Source organism: Pyricularia oryzae, chromosome 4 (assembly GCF_000002495.2).
Source record: "Pyricularia oryzae 70-15 chromosome 4, whole genome shotgun sequence".
Lineage (NCBI taxonomy): Eukaryota > Fungi > Ascomycota > Sordariomycetes > Magnaporthales > Pyriculariaceae > Pyricularia > Pyricularia oryzae.
This window is the reverse complement of record NC_017851.1, coordinates 3,724,953-3,743,917: the sequence shown is the minus strand read 5'-3', so window position 1 is coordinate 3,743,917 and position 18,965 is coordinate 3,724,953. Positions and strand designations below refer to the sequence as shown.

Below are 18,965 nucleotides of genomic sequence, written 5' to 3'. Positions count from 1 at the left end.
ATTGCGGTGCGTTCAGCGTCAGCCTGGGGTTTCCTAGTTCGAAAGTTTTAGTTTGCTATTGCTCATTTCTTAGTATTCAAGAAAACAAGGACAAACAACCCCCCCTATATTATCTACTACTGCTGTGTCGTCATACAGGTAGAAAGAAATGTGCATGGGATCGACTTGTCCGAATAAATGAGGCACATCTACAGTGTCTTGACTTTCTTCTGTACATAGTCAAAAGTTTCTGAGGCCGTCACCCTGCCACTGCTGCATAGAAATTATTTCGACTAGTGCTCCATACTGATAGTTCATGCCATGCGTTTGAGTGTCTATAAAATATGTACCCGAAATTATACAAAAGAAAGCCCTAACTCGATCCGCCAGCGCCACCACCGTTCCCACGGCCGGCACCGCCATCGAGCAGTAGCTTCGGTTTGATGTAGTCCTCGTCCAGCTGCCTGAACAGGGCTGTTGGGTCCTCGGTGCTGAACAGCTGGCGGATCGCGGCCGTGGCCGACAAGCCACCCGTCTCTGTGTTCGACCTTGTCCTGCTCCCCCCCGCTGGCAAACCAGCTGCCTCTTCGTCGCCCGTAGGCGGCATTGGGCTGGATCGTCTCCTAGGGGCTGGTGGCGGCAGGTCCGACGTGTCAATGTCGCTCCCAAAGTCATCCGAGTCTGTCGAGCCGCCCGGGTTGCCAAGGAGGTCCAGTCTTTCCGCTTCTTCGCGTGTTGACCCTGTACGGACGAGACTGCCAGGCCTTGCCGCACTCAAGGGAGATCTATGTCCTGAGCTCCAGCCGCTCGCGTCTCTTCCACCGACGGCGCCATTACTGTCACGTCTCCGACCTGGACGTGTGTCCAGGGGCACAACACCATTGCGCCCGGCCGGGCTATAACCTATTCCGTTACCCGATCGCTTGTAGTAGCCCCCAACTGCCTCGATGTCGAATTCATCGTCAGAATCGATCTCATCCGTCACTCCCGTGCGGATCTCGAGGATTTCAAGCACGTTGACCGTAGTGCCACCAAATATGATGACAGTGAGCACCACCACAACCAGAACGGTCGCCTTGAATGCACGGTGGTCCTTGGCCGTCAACAACGCGGCCAGGGCAACACCGACCGCTCCACGCAACCCTGCCCAGAACAGCATGCCTTGGTACTTGTACGGCAGCTCCTCGGGCACGTTCTTGATGCCACGTCTTTCTGCCCGGTACTTGTGGAACCAGTTGATGGCCCACGAGAGTGGGAATACGGCAACCCAGCGAGCTGCGCACACCGCCATGACAGTGACAATGATGAGGAGGGGCTGGAACTGGAGATCCTTGTCCGTAAAGAGGGAAACACCCAGGTAAATAAAGATAAAGTTCTCAGACAGTTGTGCGAGGACCTGGAACATGTACTTGGTCGTAAGCTGAGTTCTTCGCGACATGTTGAAGTATGCATAGTGTTTGAGTGTGATTCCGCAGAACAACAGTGACACAATTCCAGACATGTGTATGGCCTGGGAAAAGTAGTACGTGGCGTAAGCAATAAGCACAATCAAGCAGCTCTCCAGCTTGGGAAACCTCCTGAGGTACGTGTACTTGAGCATGAGCGCGGTGAGGATGCCAAGAAGCGCCCCGATGAACAAGCTGCCGAAGAAGTCCCTCAAGAAAATCCAGAAACCCCAGAAGAAGGTAGAGATGCCAGCAGCGCTGCCTTTGGTCAAGCCCCTGGCGGACTTTTGCGCCGACTCGAAGATGACAATGGCCACAGCGTCATTGAGGATGGCCTCTCCAAAGATGATGGTATACAGCTTCGGGTCCACCTTGTACGAGTTGAAGATGGCTATGATGGTGACAGGATCGGTAGCTGACAAAGTTGCGCCAACAGATATGGCATCGATCCAGTTCATGGTGAGCCCCTCGAGGGGTACGCGAGTGTAAAGCCATAGTATAACACCGATGACTACTGCAGACAGGAACGTGCCAGCAAATGCGAACGTGAGAATTGTTCCGATGTGCCGGAAGAAGTTGGCCTGATGTAACTCGTAGCCGGACGAGAGGATGATGGGTGGAAGGAGGAGGTTGAAGAAGATTTGGTAATCGAAGCTGACGAGGTCCTGGAGTCCATCGACGGCAAACACTCGCAGGGCAAGGCCAACTGCCATTCCTAAAATGCGAAAATAACGAGACCCGTGTCAGTGAGACTCATAGCGGTGGGAGAACAAGAGGTTGTTGCAAGGGTCGGCAAACCGGCAAATATGGAGACGACAGTTTCATGTACTGCTGTCACCTTCTTCAGCGAGAGAAAGTAGCTCGCAAAGAACGCAGCGATCAGCAGCACGATGAGGATGAAAAGCGCCCATGATGAGTATGTTTCCTTTTTAGATGTATCCTCTATCGGCAAGGGCTGTCAGTCAGGCTGCGGCTCCCAGACAAGAGATCATCATGGCAGTGTGCTAGTTAGTATCGTACCTCCAGGTTCGGGTTCCTCGGCAGCGCGCCCTAAATCCAGTCAGTAAAGAGTGTCCGTAGCGAGGCCATTGGAAAGCGTCGGGAGTGTTTTGCGAGATGGCGGCTTAGCATACTGGTGAGCTCCAGGAGGTTGCCGGCGATATCGAAAGTCATGACTGCGGCCGACGAGGGACGGGCTGGCTACGTCGGCTTCGCAGCGTGTGAGTACGCTACCGTCCTGGCGAGAAAGAAAAAAGGTAGCATGCGCTTTGAAGTCGGTTGTGGCTGTCGAGCAAAATGCGTCGCTAAGTGGTGGATGATTTGTAGTTGTGGCTGTGGTTAATGGGTGGGAAAAAAATGACAGATGCTCCGAACATGATAATCAATCAAACATACAGAGAGGGCTGTCTTTGAGATTTGAGATGGAATTGCGCTTTCACGCGGGCGAGTCGCAACAGCGCCAAGCATTACGATTCCAGTTTCGTTTTTAGCGCAGTGTAGTGGATCATCCAAGTTGGGGGCCTTGGGGGCCTTTGGAAAAGCGGGAATAACCCCAGCCCCCAGTTAATGGTCAGTCAACTACCTACCTAGGTAAGAGTACCTGTACCAAAAATAATTATCCACTTGTCTGCAGAAGTAAGTGCATGGAGGATCGGCATGCCTTTACTAGTATAGCCATGTGCTTGTATGGATGAACCTCGATTACGTAGTAGACAACATTACACGCACCCAGCGCGGAGCTCAGCCATACCGCGCGGGGGTAGGCACCCAATTGAAGCTGCTGACTGAGGTCGTCTGGTCTCACTCATGGGTGACTGGGGCGGCTTTTTTTGGTCAATTGAGAAGAACTGCCTAATTACAGTTGCAGCTTGGCCCGTTGTCGTTGCATACCATACAAGTCCCCTGTTTGATGCAGGCAGAACCATCAGCCGGAATCCCAACCCAGCCCAACCTCAGATGCCATCACATCCATCCAAGCTCGGTCTCGTGGCATCCCCTCATTTGAGTTAGTTACCTGAGGTATGCCGTGGGTTTCGAGCGCGTGATACACCAGGCACTGCGCATTTTCTTTTTTACGGCCTCGAATTGATTTTCAAACAATACACCTAAGTAGACTGGAGCTTCGCAAACAACTGCCGTTGGCCAACCAAGCGTTGGTTTGAGAAAACTTAAAACCCCAGCCCTCGAAAGCTTAAACCCTGCAATCAAATCTTTCATCACCGGCCAGAACGGAACAGCACTTGTCATTCCTCCTTGCATCCCGAGAGCTCCTCCGGTCCACATACCACGACAACAAATCGCTCCGGAAGCATACAAAAACAACTAGTCGACTCCGCTCATCCCGAACAATCGCATGCCTCCGTCATCAGCAGAGCCCCCAGCCGCCTCCGCCGCGAACGCCGCGCGCCATGTATCGATAGACGAGCCAAGGCGAGATGGGCGCAAGGACCCTAACCAGAACGAACAGTCGCCGCTGCTATCGCCTCAGGATGACGAGGTCGATTCCTTGATGGCACGCCGCGAGTCGGCTATCGAGGACGACGACGACGAGATCGACCCGTTCGAAACAACAAAGAGCGTATGGTATCTCATCCTACTGACAATTAGCATCGGTGGCTTGCAAATAGCCTGGTCCGTCGAGCTCTCCAATGGATCGCCGTATCTGCTCTCTCTCGGCCTGAGCAAGTCTCTAATGGCACTGGTCTGGATCGCTGGTCCGCTGTCCGGCACCCTGGTGCAACCATATGTGGGCATGCTCAGTGACAACTGTCGTATCAGCTGGGGCAAACGGAAGCCCTTTATGCTTGTTGGTGCCGCCGCTACCATTACCTCGCTCCTCTTCTTGGCTTGGACCAGGGAGATTGTCAGTGGTATTCTTGGTTTGTTTGGTGCCCCTGCAGATTCCGATGGGGTCAAGACAACCATAATCGTAGTTGCTGTTCTTTGGGTTTATATTCTGGATTTTGCCATCAACACAGGTATGCAACTCGAATCTTTTTTCTTCTTTTCTTGGCGAACCGCGCAGTCGAGCCGAAAATAGGATCGTCTCATCTCCCCCGGTTCCTTGGTTTGCTAATTGGTTGTCTTGCATGCAATCAGTGCAAGCTGCAATTCGAGCATTTATATTGGATTGTGCTCCATCCCACCAGCAAGGTATGTAATCGTTGAACTCCGTGGTCGTCCGTCCACTGGCTAGTCTGTCAGAAAATGGCGATTGACTTTTCATATGTCTCCAGAGGCTGCCAATTCCATGGCGAGCAGGATCACGGGCGTTGGAAACATTGTGGGCTATGTTGCTGGTTTCGTGAACCTGCCAAAGATTGCTTGGTGGCTCGGAAAGACGCAGTTCCAGGATCTGTGTGCAATTGCCAGCATCGCCCTAGGAGTCACCGTCATTATCACCTGCATTCTCATACCAGAGCGTGATCCCAGACTCGAGGGCCCACCGCCAAGAGATCAGCCCGGCGTCTTGTCGTTCTTTACCAAGATCTTTACGTCGATAAAACGCCTGCCCCCAGTAACCAAACGGGTTTGCCAAGTGCAGTTCTGCGCCTGGGTTGGTTTCTTCCCCATGCTTTTCTACACATCGGCCTATATTGGTGAGATCTATGTACAGCCGTTCTTGCGCAACAATCCGAACATGACTCCCAAGGAGCTCGATGAGCTTTACGAGCGTGCCACTCGGGTGGGAACCTTTGCTCTGTTGATATACTCAATCACCAGCCTCAGCACAAACGTTTTCCTGCCTTTCTTTATTCAGCCCACATACGACGCAGCCCCAGTGGTATCGGCGGATGCGCCTGGTGAGGGGCCGTCGGTGCTCGCCAATGCCAAGAACGCTAACGGCAGCAGTCGGTCGTGGCTGGACCGCCTGGTCATTCCTGGATTTACGCTCCGTCGTGCCTGGATGTTCTCCCATATTCTATTCGCATTCAGCATGGGCTGTACTGTCCTTGTCGAATCAGTCGAGGCAGCTACGGTTCTCATTGGGCTGGTTGGTATTACGTGGGCCTTGACGCTGTGGGCTCCATGGTCTCTGATATCTTGTATGGTGCTCCCGTCCCTGTTCCTCGCCGGTCTTGGTCAAAACGTGACTAACTTCTCGGGTGACTTTTAGCGGAGATTTCGAGGCGTGATGCAGTCCTGCGAGCCCAACAGAGGCGGCGCGGACTTACCCTGGATCAGCCTTACGACGAGGACGAAACTCCTTCATCCGAAACCAGCTCGGGTCAGCTAGAAGTGGAAAGGGATGAGCAGGTGGCGGATCAGGCCGGCATCATTCTTGGCATACACAACATGGCCATCGCAGCACCGCAGATCATCGCGACGGTCGGCTCTAGCATCATCTTCAAGTTCTTCCAGAAACCGCGAGGCACTCCAGGAGATCGTAGTATCTCTATCGTCATGGCCCTTGGAGGTATCACGGTTCTGGGTGCTGCATGGCTTGTCCATCGCATCGATGATGATGTTGCCGTGCCAGCTGATGAGTTGTCTGGTATCATGGAAGCAGGCGCCAGTGATGGCATCCTAACCGGCGGACCGCCAAGGCCATCCCTCAGCCAGAGGACTTCTTTCTCATCGACGCGTCCGTCCTTCTCGCGCAGTCGAAATCAGAGTACGGAGTCGCTATCGCGATACAGCCAGGAGAGAGCGGCATTGGTTAGGGCCAGCAGTTTCGGCGGTGCTGAATACTAGCAATATATGTCTCTACAGTCTTTGGATGGCTTATTTCCTTACGCAAGCCCGTATTGTTTTTCTCTCCTTGCCAAAAGCGTCTTGCCGAACTGAAATCTTGTTGTTGCATGGTCATGCTGTGGTAGACGTTGGAATTTGATATATGAGTTCATAGGTAACAGGTGTTTCCTTGTCTTGTTTGTCTCTTAGCGTGGGTGCATGATGGGATTTTTTCGCCTACTGGCCGATGTCCAGGCATTTTAATTCATTGAAAGAATAGGAATTTGAACACAGAATCATTTGACACTGAAAACTTCCCTGAGAAGAGGTAGAAACTACATCAAAGAGGTTGGCTGTCTACTTCCAACATCGCAGAAGACAACGTCGACTCTGCGCACTGCAATACATGTAGATTTGCAAGGGAGAGCCTGCCGCACCTGGGTTTACACAGGCTAAAGTGCCACTTCTGCGAGCGGCTGGTAAGCCAATGTCATCGATTACTGATGCCACAGTATTGATTGGCACTCAGACGGAACATGGTATGTATATATATCACTTAAGTTTCGAGGATCTTCAGAACTTATCGTCCGCAATCGGTCACGGTGTTCTCCTCTTCACTTTGGATTTGCTTGGGATTGTTGTAGGGGCGACTCCATCGGGGATCGCCGCTATATTGATATTCCCAGTATAATATAGATTAACTGCAAACATTGCAAATGACTTCCGGCAGGACGCCGAACGGCATGACTGTTCAACTGACTCCGTGAAGTAGGGATATATTGCGTTGACAATTGCTGTTACTGAGAGAATGCATCCGCCTAGGAGATACTGAATAACCTCACTTTACTGAGTTTTTGGGATTGTTGACATCGGGAGTAAGATTGCGACCTCTCTGTCACCCTTTCTGAAGATTTTCTTGCCATCCACAGGTGTAGACAAGCTCTATCACAACCCCCTTTTAATCCCCAGTTCTTCCAATCCGCTCTCCCCCAGCCAGAAATAATGCTCACCAGCAAAGCTCTTATCCTCGCCCTCGCCGCCCACCTATCCTTAGCAGCCGTGCTGTGGGACGGGCGGTTCAACGACCTAAGACGGCGCAGGACCTGAACAAGTGGTCGTGGGCCAACCAGGCCGGGCCGTACCAGTACTACATCCACGGCAGCGGCAGCGTCGACAAGTACATCAGCCTGTCCCCGGGATACAAGAACCCAAACGAGACGGCCAGCGCGCGGGGCGCGCGCTTCGCCCTCGACGGCGCCGTGTTCTGGATCGGGCAGAACATGCGCCGCACCGAGCTCATCTCCCAGACCACGGCGGGCATTGTGAGCGGCAAGGTGTTTACAACTTTAGCATGATGCATAAGAACGCCAACGCGCCGAGCCCGAATCGGGAGCATCAGATTAACTTTTTGAGAGCGTCACGAAGCACGTTGTATTTTGTTCTTGTCATTTCTGGGCATCGCTCGCTAAAACATACTTTCTGCCTTTAGCACTTTACCGAGATGACGTACGGCTGGATCTCGGGCGAGCAAGGCACAAGCAACAAGAATCTGCAGTGGATGGTCGGCCAGAGGTCGCTATGGAAGACAGAGTGGAAGCCTGACGTGTGGCACAATGTGGCCTACGAGATCGTAGGAGACCAAGAAGCTGTTGACTACAAGACCAAAAAAAAAAAAAAAAAAAAAAAAGGCATCTAACCACAACCTTCTCTTCACTCACAAAATACAGGACTTTGGCGCAAGGACTGTCGGCTTTTGGCATTCCGAAGGGGGTACACCGCTCGAGAGAAAGTTTGCTCCAGGTAAGCTTGGTTCAGTTTTTTTCTGTGAAGAGTACACTCACATATGTTGTTTACCCTTCCACATAGTCAGCGAATCTACCTCCTCCAACGGAGCCGACTGACACCTGGGCGTCCTCGAGCTTCCACGATAGCAACACCAACGAAGACTTTTACTTCTCGGGTGTTATATCGAGTCCGGCACCATCACCACCTTTGTGACCGGTCCTAGTGAGTATCTGCCAGGTCTCACCAGAACCGCACTCCAAGAGTCAGGTTGGGCTGCGGGGACGATCAGACTCCGCTTCGCTAACCACATTGTCGCTATAACAGAGTGATTGTAGACTTGTTTTGGTTATGAAGGATATTATGTTCAAAACAGGCCGATAGCCACAGAGACGCGCAGACCCATGTTCTTTCTAGCCGACCAAAAGCAAAATACGAACAGTCATGAATATGGCCAGTCCCAACATTCTCACTTCCTGCCTTTGGACAGATATCAGGCATATATGAATTCAACACCAAAGGCCTTTCTTTTAAAGACAATATGAACATGGAAGCTAAGATGGCTGGTTCAAGTTTGATACTCCCAAAAGAATGCCTATCGCGAGAAAGGGAGGCCGAAAAAAGAGGATAAAAAGTAGTAAAAAGACGAGTAACTTTGATTTTAAAGCGCCCCAGAATAGTTAATATCCGTCCAAACAGTCATGATCGTTCGTTCATCAAACAGTTACCAAGTCTACAGACAAGCTTGGAAGAGACTTGCCACCGCTCAAATGCCTAAATCGAATCGTCGCAGGCGTTAGATTTTGCTGTGTGATGCAAGTCTATGCAGCCCCCCTGAGTCTTTGCTTTCGTGCAAGCCAGTCGCCGAGCATATTGTCGAGTTGCTATATTATACACTCTTATCAGTATCCTGGTCAAGTATTTTCATACTTTCGAAACAGAGGCAATGACTGGCCGAACTTACCGTTGTTATCTCTGCTAGCTTCGCGTTCTGTTCCCGGAACAAGCTACCAGCAATTGGATGGTCTGGACCGACAGGAGCGACATCCGTCTTATCATAAATAAGAGTGAGCATGTCGCGAATTTCCGTGCCCGAGTCAAAATAGGCACGTAAGCTGGCGTCGTTCCATGCGGCGCTAGCGGTCGATGTTGATGTCGTGACCGAGTCGTCCTTGCGATGCCTCCGCCCGCTATCTTCGTCCCCATCAAGCTCTGGCGATGGCGATGATATCGGAGATGAATGGTCCTCCTGGCTAGAGGTGTCACCCATGAGTGCCGGGGGATTATTTGGTGTCTCCGCAGTCGTCTGTACGGGTGACTCGGTCAAACGATCACGTGCCAAAGCACCAACCTGTGCATTCTGCCCACTTTCTTGAGATACAAATGCCTTTGGTGGTTGGCGTGCAGGGCCCTTGGCGGATGCTGTGTCAGAAGACGTAGAGCCTTTTCTGACAACCTCTGTTGCTGCCACATCTTCTATAGGAGCCACAATCTCTGGATCGGGTCCGGCCTTTGCCTTGGCTGCCTTCTGTGACTTGACTTCGGAAGTTTGTATCCGGGACGGCATAACCTTGGACACGGCCGCCTTTGGTTCTCTCTTCGACTTCGATCCCTTTGAACTGTCCAGTGGTGCATTGGCAGTCTTGGTTGCCATGTCTCGGCTATCTTGCACATCTGATTCGACGATACGCATGGTAGCTGGCGGAACGTTGGCCACATTGTTGGCTCTAGTTTCGTTATAGCTGTCAATGGATGTCTCGCGTGACGCAGAGCTCGGCTTGCGCGTCGGGGACGGTTCGGTCCGTGGCTGCTTCTGGAGCTTGCTGGGGTTACGCGCCGGGGCCGTGGCCTTTTCTGGCGATTGAGCTTCGTCAATCTCATCACCATCATTGCCTTGACTTTCTGAAATGGCATCCATTGATCGCTTGCCCAATGACAGGTCGTCATCTTCATCAACAGACTTCTTCTTGCCGCCCCTTGAGAAAAAACTCCGAATGGCACTAGGCTTCTTCTCTTTCTCTTTCTTGTCCTTCTTTTTCTTGTCGTCCTTGCCAAGGACACTATCTTTCTCGAGTTTGTCTAGACTTGGCCTCTGCTTCGAGTCCTTAGAATCCGATGACGTTCTCGGACCTCCGTCGTCTCGCAAGAGATTGGGTGTCAGCGTAATCTTCTTGGTCTCAACCGTGTCGTCTTTGAAGAATGAGTCCCTGACAGTTCCATCTTTTGTCTTGGTGGGACCAGGTGTTATCGACTTGGAGGCTTCAAATATATCTTCACTGGTCCTGCCTCCCATGGCCAGATCGTTGTCAGTTTCGTCTGCGACAGGCTCAACGGTCCTGACATCTTTTTGTTGTCGGCTCGTTGCGGCTTCAGCACGGCTAGGCTCTTCTTCATTGGCTGCTTGCGTGGTGACCACCTGCTGCGATTGCTGCTGTTGCTGCTGGTTTTGTTGTGCTTGTTGTTGTTCCTGCTGCTGCTGCTGCTCTTGTTGCTGTTGCGCCTGCTGTTGCCTGATGTAGTAATCCATTTCTGGATCCTCCTCTTCTGTTGAGTAGTCAATGTCCGAGTAGTCATGGAAGGTTGGTGCCGCGAAGGCTACAGTCTTGGTCTTCCTTCTCTTCATGGCAGATTTGATGGGATTCTTGGTCTTTTCCATCTGGTCTCCAAGCATGGTTGCAGACAGCTAAAGACAAAACAACTGTTTAGACAGAGCCACATTGAACAGTAGGATTCACGCTGGGTACTAACATCAATGTTCCTGTGCTTGTTCAGCCGAGCCAGCCTTTCGGTGGGTGTCTCAATGTGCTCGGCAGGGAGATAACCTAGGGTATTCGCGTTCAGTCAGGGAATCAGGCCTTTGCAGCTGAGATGGATAGGTCTGGTTGGTAACATACCGATGCTGCTGTCCTTGACGACTCGGACGAGCCACCAATAACTATTGCTGTCGTCTAAAAGCACCATAGTGTCGCCCTTGGTTGCGTTTGCTTGCCCTTCAACCGTGGCCACAAACGTGTGTAGCGCGTACACGAATTCGAAATCAATATCCTCTGCATCTTGTAAGCATTCCGAGCTCCAGCCAGAATCACAATAACGGGGATCAGGTTGGTAGGCATAGAAGTCATCGTCATCATCGCCGTCCTCCGAAATGCTGTAGGCCACAGCCAGATCGTCTCTTTGTGTTTCAAGAAATTGCGCATTGGAGTCAGATGGGCCAGGATAGTCGTGGATTTGACCACTGGCAGAAGACTGAGGGGATCCAGACTCCTAGGCGTAGGTTTCCACCTCGTGTCCAGCGCATTCTGGTCCCCAGCCGTAGCTAAACACCTGGGTGGAGTTCTCTACTCCACCACAGCCCTCAACATCTTCCCTGGCGTACTCCATTCTTTCTTCTCGGTCTACTGAACGGCATTCGTACTGACTGCCCTCTTCGCAGTTATACTCACACTCGACCTGACGACGATGACTGTTCTTCTGCGCGGGGAAGGTTATGGGCATATGCTCGGGGGTGTCCAAATACGGAGATGACGACCTTGCGTCGTCGTCCTGAGCCGTCGGCCCCAGAAGACTACCCGGGGAGGGCGTTTTTGGAAGTGTGTAATGCGCGGCGGGCGAAATTGGGTACCCACCATCTTCGATTGAGGGAGAACTCGAAATCTTGTCCATGTCGTCATCTTCGTCGCCATCGGGGTCTATGTCATCTTCCAACAGATCATTGCCACCGTTTTGCGCGATTGCGAGCGCATCTTGCTGTTGCATCTTGCTCCTGCCTGAAGAGGCGCCCTCGTACGATCCGGACACGCCGGCGACTAGATCTCCCGCGTGCTGTTCGAGATCTCCCGAGTCGACCCCAGAGTTCCAAGACACGCGTGGGCTACGCGAGTTCTCCTCTGCGCTCTCGGCGGCAACCTCCCTTAGAGTCTCGGCTTGATGGGGCGCGAGTGCGCTCGTCGGTTGGCTAGACTGGGCTGGGAGAGGACGCGGGTGACTCTTAGCTGAGGGTGCGTCGTGATCCTGAAGATCAATCGAGTCTAATGTGGGTGGCAGAGGTCAAGCAGCAGTGTCAGCACGCGACTCAAACTTTGGGGCAGGCGGCAAGCCACATAAAGTATCTCGTCGGGCGGCGCGTGTTGGACCAGCGCCTGGCGGTAGCCACGCACGGGCGGGAGCCGCGAGGACTTATAAGGTAGGCGGTAGCATACCGGCGCGAATGATTTCGGGGCGAGTCATGGTCGCTTGAGCCTGAGCGGCCAAGGCGGGCGGAAAAGGAGGCGGAGAAATGGGCTATCTTGGGCTAGTAGCCCGCTTGCATTCGTTCGTTCGGTCGGCCAATGTCAATTGTCGGTGCTGGTTTGGATCGTTGCGTTTGTCGATGTGTTGTTTGTGTTCAGTACAATGGCAGCTGGGATCTAGGGTGGAAGGCAACGGAGTAAAACAGGTGCACAGAAAATAAGTTCAAAAAAAAGTTTCTAAAACGACAGTTCAATTGCTGGTGGAAATCAAGGCTGGACGCCAGAGAAGCACGGCAGAACAGGGGTGAGGATGGAAATGAGGAGCGGGTGGTCCTGGTGCTGCCTTGGTCAATCGGTGATCAAGTAGGCAGGCAGGGGAAAAGAACAACTAACTAATTAAAAAAAAAACAAAAAAAAAAAACAGGTATGCATTAGGCGCATTGTACCGAACTGCTTGTCCTATCTCTTTACATCAGCGCCTCCCACACGACCAACTTTGGCTATTTTCGAAATCTAATTGCCGGTTTCTCCCATGTAAATCTTTCCAGCATTGGACGGTTTGGACGACCTGGGGCAGCCCGCCCCTACGTAGCAATGTGGTTGGCGTGTGATGTTCGGCAGGGATTAGAATGGTTTGCTTGGTGGAGCAGGGAATGCGCCGTTATCCTCACTGCTCAGGCTGATTGCATTGGATGGCTGGGAAAGTGGGAATAGGGAAATTGTGGCCTCAGGCTGCAATCCATTCCAATAACATTAAAGGAAGTTACGAACCCTTCGCCTAACTCCGCCCAGGCTTTGCAACAAAAGCGCTATTGAGAAGGCACAGGTAGCGATCCGTCTGCTGGCGTGGGCAGAAAGCACTAACTAGCATCTGGCCCGTAATAGTAGCCGGGCTAAGCAGGCGTTTCTCAAGATTTCAATTCTGTGCTGTCGCCGCATGTCGCGGCTTCCCACCCCAACCAAACACCAGGATGAGAACGCGGAACCGATTGAGGTCAGGTGGTTGCTTGTGAAAGTATCCATGCTGGGATCCCTTTTCGCGCTACCGCGCCATGTGGTATCCATGAGCGGAGATATGGAGTATATTCAGTTTCAGTCAGACCATCACGTTAATCACCTAACCTAGCTTGGGTGCCCAAAGTGTCAAAGTGCTCTCCCTACCCACTTGGATCTCCAGTTTCTTTTTTGGTGGTGATTGGCCAGTGTCACTCTGTCAAACTTATATAGTAGTATTCGTAAGGCAGGCAAGTAGAACCAGAACTGATGGCACCTCGCGAATCCAGTGGGGGTTGGTCGTCTTTGTTCGCAAGGCTCTCTGAGAAACAGGGAATTGTCCTTTCGCGTAGGTAGTATCTACGTACCTGACCTACCCCATACCTGGCTATCCGAGGCAACATTGCCTGGGCATACTTCATTTCAGGTCACGAGACTATCGGTTTCACGTGGAATTTTATATGAAACAGCACCAACAACGTAGTACGTCTGTCGGCGGATGAAGTAGCCCCTCAAAAGATCCGGCATTAAGACAACAAAATAAAGAAAACCTTAGAGGTAGATGGAGAGAGGTAGCGCCTCGATGATTTAGCTAGACTGAGTACAGTACTGTAGATTAACGGCCCGTTCTCGACTTGGTTTTGTGCGCGGCTGGACGGTTCTTTATAAGCCCCGTTCAGCCCACGGACTCTCACCAGCAAAGCTGACGAGCCACGGCTACATATGGGGACGTTCTTGGCTGCAATATCCAGCGTATCGGATCTTACATACTACTTGGTACACGATGATAATCACCAAAGTGCATAGCGGTAGGTGTTTGCCGCCTGCTGTCGGTTACATGCGTACCGGTAGACACACCCTCATCTCTCGGTTAACTGCTCCGAATTGGCTCATAGGGATGGATTTCTTGGCGCTTGGAAAATGCTTAGCCATGCCAAGACTTGACTTCTCGTGGCACATCGGGGCCCTAGGCAAATCTTTTGAAGCTTCTTCACATTTTACTTTTGTTTCTGCCTCCCTAAAAATATACAAATAAGCAACCTCGCAACCTTGTTTTCTGTTCTAGTCCAACTCTTGAAGCCTGTTTTCAAATGTTGTTCCTGATTTCTCGCATCAGGCGGTACGCATGCGATGCACGAGCGCGAAATTATGCATTGAATCCAAAATTACGGAGCAGTTGGGTATATTGTCCCTCTCTGGGTTCTGCAGTGATTTTCTCGTGGCGGGTCAATTTGCTGGGCCTGGTCAATAAATCCAGTAGGTAATTTACTCATCTCCTACCTAGGAAGGTACTTTATCCCCATCTAACTAGTCCGTCGCCAAAAAAAAAAAAAAAAAAAAAAAAAAAAAGAGAAAGAGAGAGAAATCGCTCCAGTGGGCTGTAAAGTAGGTAAGTGATTAATTCATCAAGTCAAAGTCATAAAAGCCAAAATCGGGCATCATGGCGCACCGGCAATCGCTTGTGAATGTAGGTAGGTAGGGTGGGTGACCAACGTTTCGATGTCAGCTACAAAGTTGAAATGTTCAAACACTTTCGAGACACGAATCGACAATGCCCACAACAGCACAAATAAGCTGCAACTGTGAGTCCTGCGCAGCAAACAAAGTCATTTTCATCCGAAGAAATTATATCGCCAACCAAATCTCTGCGCCCGGAATCTTGGCTTCGATCATAGCTGGCTTCTTTGGTCTTGGAATCTTGGGTTTTAAAGCCTTGGTTCTGCATCATGTACGAAATAATGTACCTTTGAGTCCTTTGTGTTTGGCCTATTGCATGAGAAATCATCAGAAAGCAACATCGAATCAATTCCGGTGCTAAGAGCCCCCCTCAAAGGTCAGCACCTGACCCCACATCTCTCCCCTAGGTTCATCCACACTCACCTGCGGTTGATTTCGACTACCCAGTTTTCGAGTGGTCGGGCGGTCCACCCGATTGCTACCATTTGGCCACCGTCCGTTCCGCAGCCATAACCACCATCAATAACGCTCACGAACTCGCCTTTACACCTTTTCGGAATCCCATAACACCAAGCAGCAACCGACGTTACCGAAATACGATAGCGATTATCCGAAGAACTCGAAGACTTGGAAACAGTCAAAGTATTTCGACAAGACGCGATCGGTTGCATATCAAAACTGCACATGTAACACGAAGAACTTGGTCCACAATTGATTGATCATCCGCATACCCGACGAATACACGCAAGGTCCAAATTCAATTCGCCTCAAAACCCGACCACCGCGATACATAACGACGACACCTGCGAAAACAGAAACAGAAATCTAACAAAACTTACCAGACGAAAGGCGTGTCTGAAAATCTTGGTCTAGTTCATTCGGAATTTGCACGACAGCGTGCGACACGCGAGTGCCCATAGAGTTCCCAACCTCGCCCCGGTGCCTCCGCGTCCATGAGGATCGCGGCCTAGAATCACGGATGCATACCCGGCGACAACCGACGGCTTGTGATCATTGTTGCAAGTAGAGTTAGCAAAAGCGGCTGGCCGCCTTAGCCACCTCTGCTACCAGTCATGGATCCCCTCGAGGCCCGGCAGCTGATACCAGCAGCGCCTGGCAGCGACGACGAAGGGCGGACCTCACGGGCACGCCTCTGTCAGGCCGTCAACTTACCTGCTAATGGCGCCCTGGTCATGCCAAATGGCGAGGTCATCACTCTGACAGCCCCGGCTGCCTTTAAACCTGCATGTGCGCCCAATACCACGCCCGCCATCATCGCTGGTCCCGGTGGCACCACTGGGGCGGGTGTTGATGACGCGGCTCACGTCGGTCCACAGTTTTCTGACCTGAGCGATCCGTTCTACGCATCAACTTTCCCGCAATGTTACGCGCTTGCCGCTACTACCGTCATCGCATACACACTGGTCATAATGTTGGTCATTACCCCTCGATCTTTCTTGGACGGTGGGATTGTTGTGCTTGGCCGTCGAGGCTTCACGAGCGGTGGTTCTGGGCACGGAATCATCGGTGGCCGCCCTTGGCTGCAAAAAGTTGCGGCCCTTACGGTTGCGATATCCCTCACCATTGCGACCGCCGACACTTTCAAAGTAGCGGAGCAGCAGTACGCCTTTGGCCTGCAAAATGCCCGCGAGCTCCAGGACAAGGTTCTCAACGGTACCGAACTCAAGATCATCCGTATAATTTCGGACACATTCTTGTGGCTCGCCCAGGCCCAGACCTTGATTCGCTTATTTCCCCGACAAAGGGAAAAGGTCATCATCAAGTGGACGGCATTTGCACTCATCACTTTTGACCTGATATTCGATTCTCTCAACAGCTTTCAGTTTCCTGGCCCGGGGAACTCGAGGCCTGGCAGCTTCACAGACGCAATTCCTGCGCTTAGCTATCTGTTTCAGCTCGCTCTAGGCGTTTTGTATGCCGCGTGGGTGATTTATTATTCTTTGATGAAAAAGAAGTATGCGTACTATCATCCCCAGATGAAGAACATATGCTTCGTTGCGGGGCTTTCACTTCTCAGCATCCTCGTCCCTGTTGTTTTCTTCATCTTGGATATCTCAAAGCCAGAATTTACTGGCTGGGGTGACTATGTGCGGTGGGTAGGAGCGGCGGCGGCGAGTGTTATTGTTTGGGAGTGGGTTGAGCGCATCGAGGCGTTGGAAAGGGAAGAAAAGCGAAACGGCATCCTGGGTAGAGAAGTCTTTGACGGCGATGAGATGTTGGAGACGGATTCGGATGCGACATGGCCTCAAAGAAGTCGCGCTACGAAAGGCCCTCACGGCGACGGGGATGACGACGACGATGATGGAGAGGGCGGCCGCCGTATTGCTGTCGGTGACGGCACTGGCCGTCGACGGGCCAGAAGGGCCAACGGGTCCCACGATAGTCTTGCAGCCGACTCTGGGCGTGGGAGGAACCACACGCAACTGTGGACATCAATCGCCAGTCGATACAGGTCACGGCCAAACAATGGGGCCGACGTATCCGAGACGGAGAAAGACAACACTCGCCAAACATCTAAGAATGTCAGGCCAGCAGCTGCAAGATTTCTCCAGCCTCCTTTGTGGCCAGCAAGGCCACCACCTGCGGCCACACCTGTTAGCAGGACCGATACCGCCAGCGCCGATAGCACGGTATACGCAATCAGATACCATCCACTAACCGATGTGCACTCGAGAACGACCACACGGCCGACGCCACCGCCGCAACTCTCCACAGAGCGTCAGTCTGCGGTGGTAGACGTCTCTGGCACACCTACAGCCGTTGAAGACGTCAGATCTCATGATCAACCTTCGGGGTCTCAGTCCGCCTCACCATCACCACCACGAGATCAGCAATCGCCAGGCCCGCCAAACCTCGTGAGGCTTAGCAGAGAAGAGACTAGACGGGAACGAAGGCAAAGCCTGGCTACCACTTCGAGGACAGGTACCCGGGTTGGGCCTGACTCGGACGATCCATCAGCATCATCTCAGCAAGGCGGAGAAAGCAGCCGTGGCTCAGAAAGTACAGCAGCCAAAGGATGGCGGACTTTGGCTCAAACGTTGCCGTTCCGTGGTGGGACCGCACGCTCGGCCGAGGACTCATCTGATAGCCAATCGACCACCAGCAAATCTAGATCAAAGTTGCAGGTATCACGAGAAGGAAAGTCTGATAGGTGGGACTTGCGAAATCGTATGGAAGATTTTGCGGTCACTCAAGCAGAGAGGATTCGGGAGAGGATTCGGCCAACACCAGACACGGACAGCCTCCCCGTTACAGTGATTCCTGCCCCGGCGAGGCGAGGAGCGGCGCTAGCCCAGCTCCTCGAGGAGGACGAATCTCGACAGGGTTCGGGACGGCCCCGGCCTCAAGATGACGAAAGGCCGATTCTTGGATCGCCGACATTGCCAAGCTCCGGTCAAAGGCAAAACAGTATGGGGCCAGAGCCATTATCATCGAATGATGATCTATCAGATTCACACATCCCACCTCCGGCGGTGGTGCGGGCTGCGTCTCGAGCCAACACAAGTCGATCGACTACCAGAGATCGACCGCCGGAGCCTTGAGAGGATGATTGATTTGGCTTTGGTTGGTATAGTTTCGGCGTTACATGTAGCGTATATACGGTGTGCATAATGGATTGATACCTGAGATCTACGGATATCTCTGCTTTCTTTCTTTTTACTTTTATATTTTATGTTTTGAGTTCTCCCAGGCGTCATTTTTTGGCTTGGTTTGGGAGACATAGCTGTGTCTTACCCGTATGACACGACAAGCCTTCTTTTTCTTTCAGTCTATAATGTTCAACTTGTATATCCAGCGAATGTTAGGGAGAGGATGGGGAAAGAAGAAAAAATAAGAAACAGAAGGGAGCATCTGCGCGGTATGTGCAAGGGCCGCACAAGGCAGGGTGGCGTTTGGGGTCCAACTTTGTGGTTGAGTGGCCGAGGCCGAGAACCAACAAACAAAGGGTTGTATTTGGAAGTTATGACCGCCATTTAAGGCTGTTATTCATTGGAGCATTGGCGGGCGTTCTTAGAGAGTATAGCGGTTATTACGAGTCAGCTTGAGCACGGTTTAGCCTGGATGATTTTTCAAGTTTTATTCATATCGGTATTTCAATGTCGTTTTTTTTTTTTGCCAAATGAGTGTTGTTTGTATTGCAAGGAGTAGTGTGATGTCTCCGAAATTGGGATTGGCCTGATCAGAAACAACCTAGGCCTGGCTAGCTGCTCTGGGTGACCGTGGGCACTGCTACTCTTTGGAATCTTTGTGCAAGAAGCAAAGAATCCCATCTTGTATTTAAAAGCCCGCCTACGTAGACTGAGTGATGGCTGGTGATACCAGCAAGACGTGTTACTTACAATAGGGGTTGCCCCTGACAACCAATCCAATTCACGTGACGACG

The 18,965-nt window shown here is 51.8% G+C and overlaps 5 protein-coding genes across 5 annotated transcripts; 3 read left to right on the top strand and 2 right to left on the bottom strand.

The window, feature by feature from the left end:
• Positions 1 to 142: 142 nt before the first annotated feature.
• MGG_06437 (sodium/hydrogen exchanger 3) lies at positions 143 to 2,909 on the bottom strand. Its single transcript, XM_003717084.1, has 4 exons — positions 2,558 to 2,909; positions 2,445 to 2,474; positions 2,223 to 2,366; positions 143 to 2,139 (listed from the first exon to the last, which is right to left on the bottom strand). Exons 1-4 carry the CDS (start codon positions 2,595 to 2,597, stop codon positions 353 to 355), a joined length of 2,001 nt encoding a protein of 666 aa, XP_003717132.1. The 5' UTR covers positions 2,598 to 2,909; the 3' UTR covers positions 143 to 352.
• Positions 2,910 to 3,122: 213 nt separating this feature from the next.
• On the top strand, positions 3,123 to 6,409 carry MGG_12836 (general alpha-glucoside permease). The gene is made up of 4 exons (XM_003717083.1): positions 3,123 to 4,402; positions 4,524 to 4,577; positions 4,661 to 5,470; positions 5,542 to 6,409. The coding sequence occupies exons 1-4, from the start codon at positions 3,778 to 3,780 to the stop codon at positions 6,117 to 6,119; spliced, it is 2,067 nt and encodes a 688-aa protein (XP_003717131.1). The 5' UTR covers positions 3,123 to 3,777; the 3' UTR covers positions 6,120 to 6,409.
• Positions 6,410 to 6,585: 176 nt separating this feature from the next.
• On the top strand, positions 6,586 to 8,096 carry MGG_12835 (uncharacterized protein; the record flags this gene model as incomplete). The annotated part of the gene is made up of 5 exons (XM_003717082.1): positions 6,586 to 6,637; positions 7,068 to 7,420; positions 7,588 to 7,728; positions 7,826 to 7,898; positions 7,969 to 8,096. The coding sequence occupies 5 exons, from the start codon at positions 6,586 to 6,588 to the stop codon at positions 8,094 to 8,096; spliced, it is 747 nt and encodes a 248-aa protein (XP_003717130.1).
• Positions 8,097 to 8,157: 61 nt separating this feature from the next.
• MGG_06439 (uncharacterized protein) lies at positions 8,158 to 12,620 on the bottom strand. Its single transcript, XM_003717081.1, has 6 exons — positions 12,080 to 12,620; positions 11,507 to 11,908; positions 10,775 to 10,927; positions 10,629 to 10,702; positions 8,845 to 10,563; positions 8,158 to 8,764 (listed from the first exon to the last, which is right to left on the bottom strand). The coding sequence occupies exons 1-6, from the start codon at positions 12,105 to 12,107 to the stop codon at positions 8,702 to 8,704; spliced, it is 2,439 nt and encodes an 812-aa protein (XP_003717129.1). The 5' UTR covers positions 12,108 to 12,620; the 3' UTR covers positions 8,158 to 8,701.
• A 2,421-nt stretch (positions 12,621 to 15,041) lies between these two features.
• MGG_06440 (pH-response regulator protein palH/RIM21) lies at positions 15,042 to 18,723 on the top strand. Its single transcript, XM_003717080.1, has one exon. The coding sequence runs from the start codon at positions 15,634 to 15,636 to the stop codon at positions 18,121 to 18,123; it is 2,490 nt and encodes an 829-aa protein (XP_003717128.1). The 5' UTR covers positions 15,042 to 15,633; the 3' UTR covers positions 18,124 to 18,723.
• The last annotated feature ends 242 nt before the right edge of the window (positions 18,724 to 18,965 follow it).

What these genes read in the sequence shown, in the direction of transcription:
- MGG_06440 (XM_003717080.1), top strand. Translation starts at nt 15,634, where the DNA reads ATGGATCCCCTCGAGGCCCGGCAGCTGATACCAGCAGCGCCTGGCAGC.
- MGG_06439 (XM_003717081.1), bottom strand. Translation starts at nt 12,107, where the DNA reads ATGACTCGCCCCGAAATCATTCGCGCCG. An exon ending in CCCCGAAATCATTCGCGCCG is followed by an intron (nt 11,909 to 12,079) that starts GTATGCTACCGC and finishes CACCCACATTAG; the next exon opens with ACTCGATTGATCTTCAGGAT. An exon ending in TTCTCCCTCAATCGAAGATG is followed by an intron (nt 10,928 to 11,506) that starts GTGGGTACCCAA and finishes TACAAGATGCAG; the next exon opens with AGGATATTGATTTCGAATTC.
- MGG_06437 (XM_003717084.1), bottom strand. Translation starts at nt 2,597, where the DNA reads ATGACTTTCGATATCGCCGGCAACCTCCTGGAGCTCACCA. An exon ending in CAACCTCCTGGAGCTCACCA is followed by an intron (nt 2,475 to 2,557) that starts GTATGCTAAGCC and finishes GACTGGATTTAG; the next exon opens with GGCGCGCTGCCGAGGAACCC. An exon ending in CGAGGAACCCGAACCTGGAG is followed by an intron (nt 2,367 to 2,444) that starts GTACGATACTAA and finishes CCTTGCCGATAG; the next exon opens with AGGATACATCTAAAAAGGAA.
- MGG_12836 (XM_003717083.1), top strand. Translation starts at nt 3,778, where the DNA reads ATGCCTCCGTCATCAGCAGAGCCCCCAGCCGCCTCCGCCGCGAACGCC. An exon ending in TGCTCCATCCCACCAGCAAG is followed by an intron (nt 4,578 to 4,660) that starts GTATGTAATCGT and finishes ATATGTCTCCAG; the next exon opens with AGGCTGCCAATTCCATGGCG. An exon ending in TCCATGGTCTCTGATATCTT is followed by an intron (nt 5,471 to 5,541) that starts GTATGGTGCTCC and finishes GGTGACTTTTAG; the next exon opens with CGGAGATTTCGAGGCGTGAT.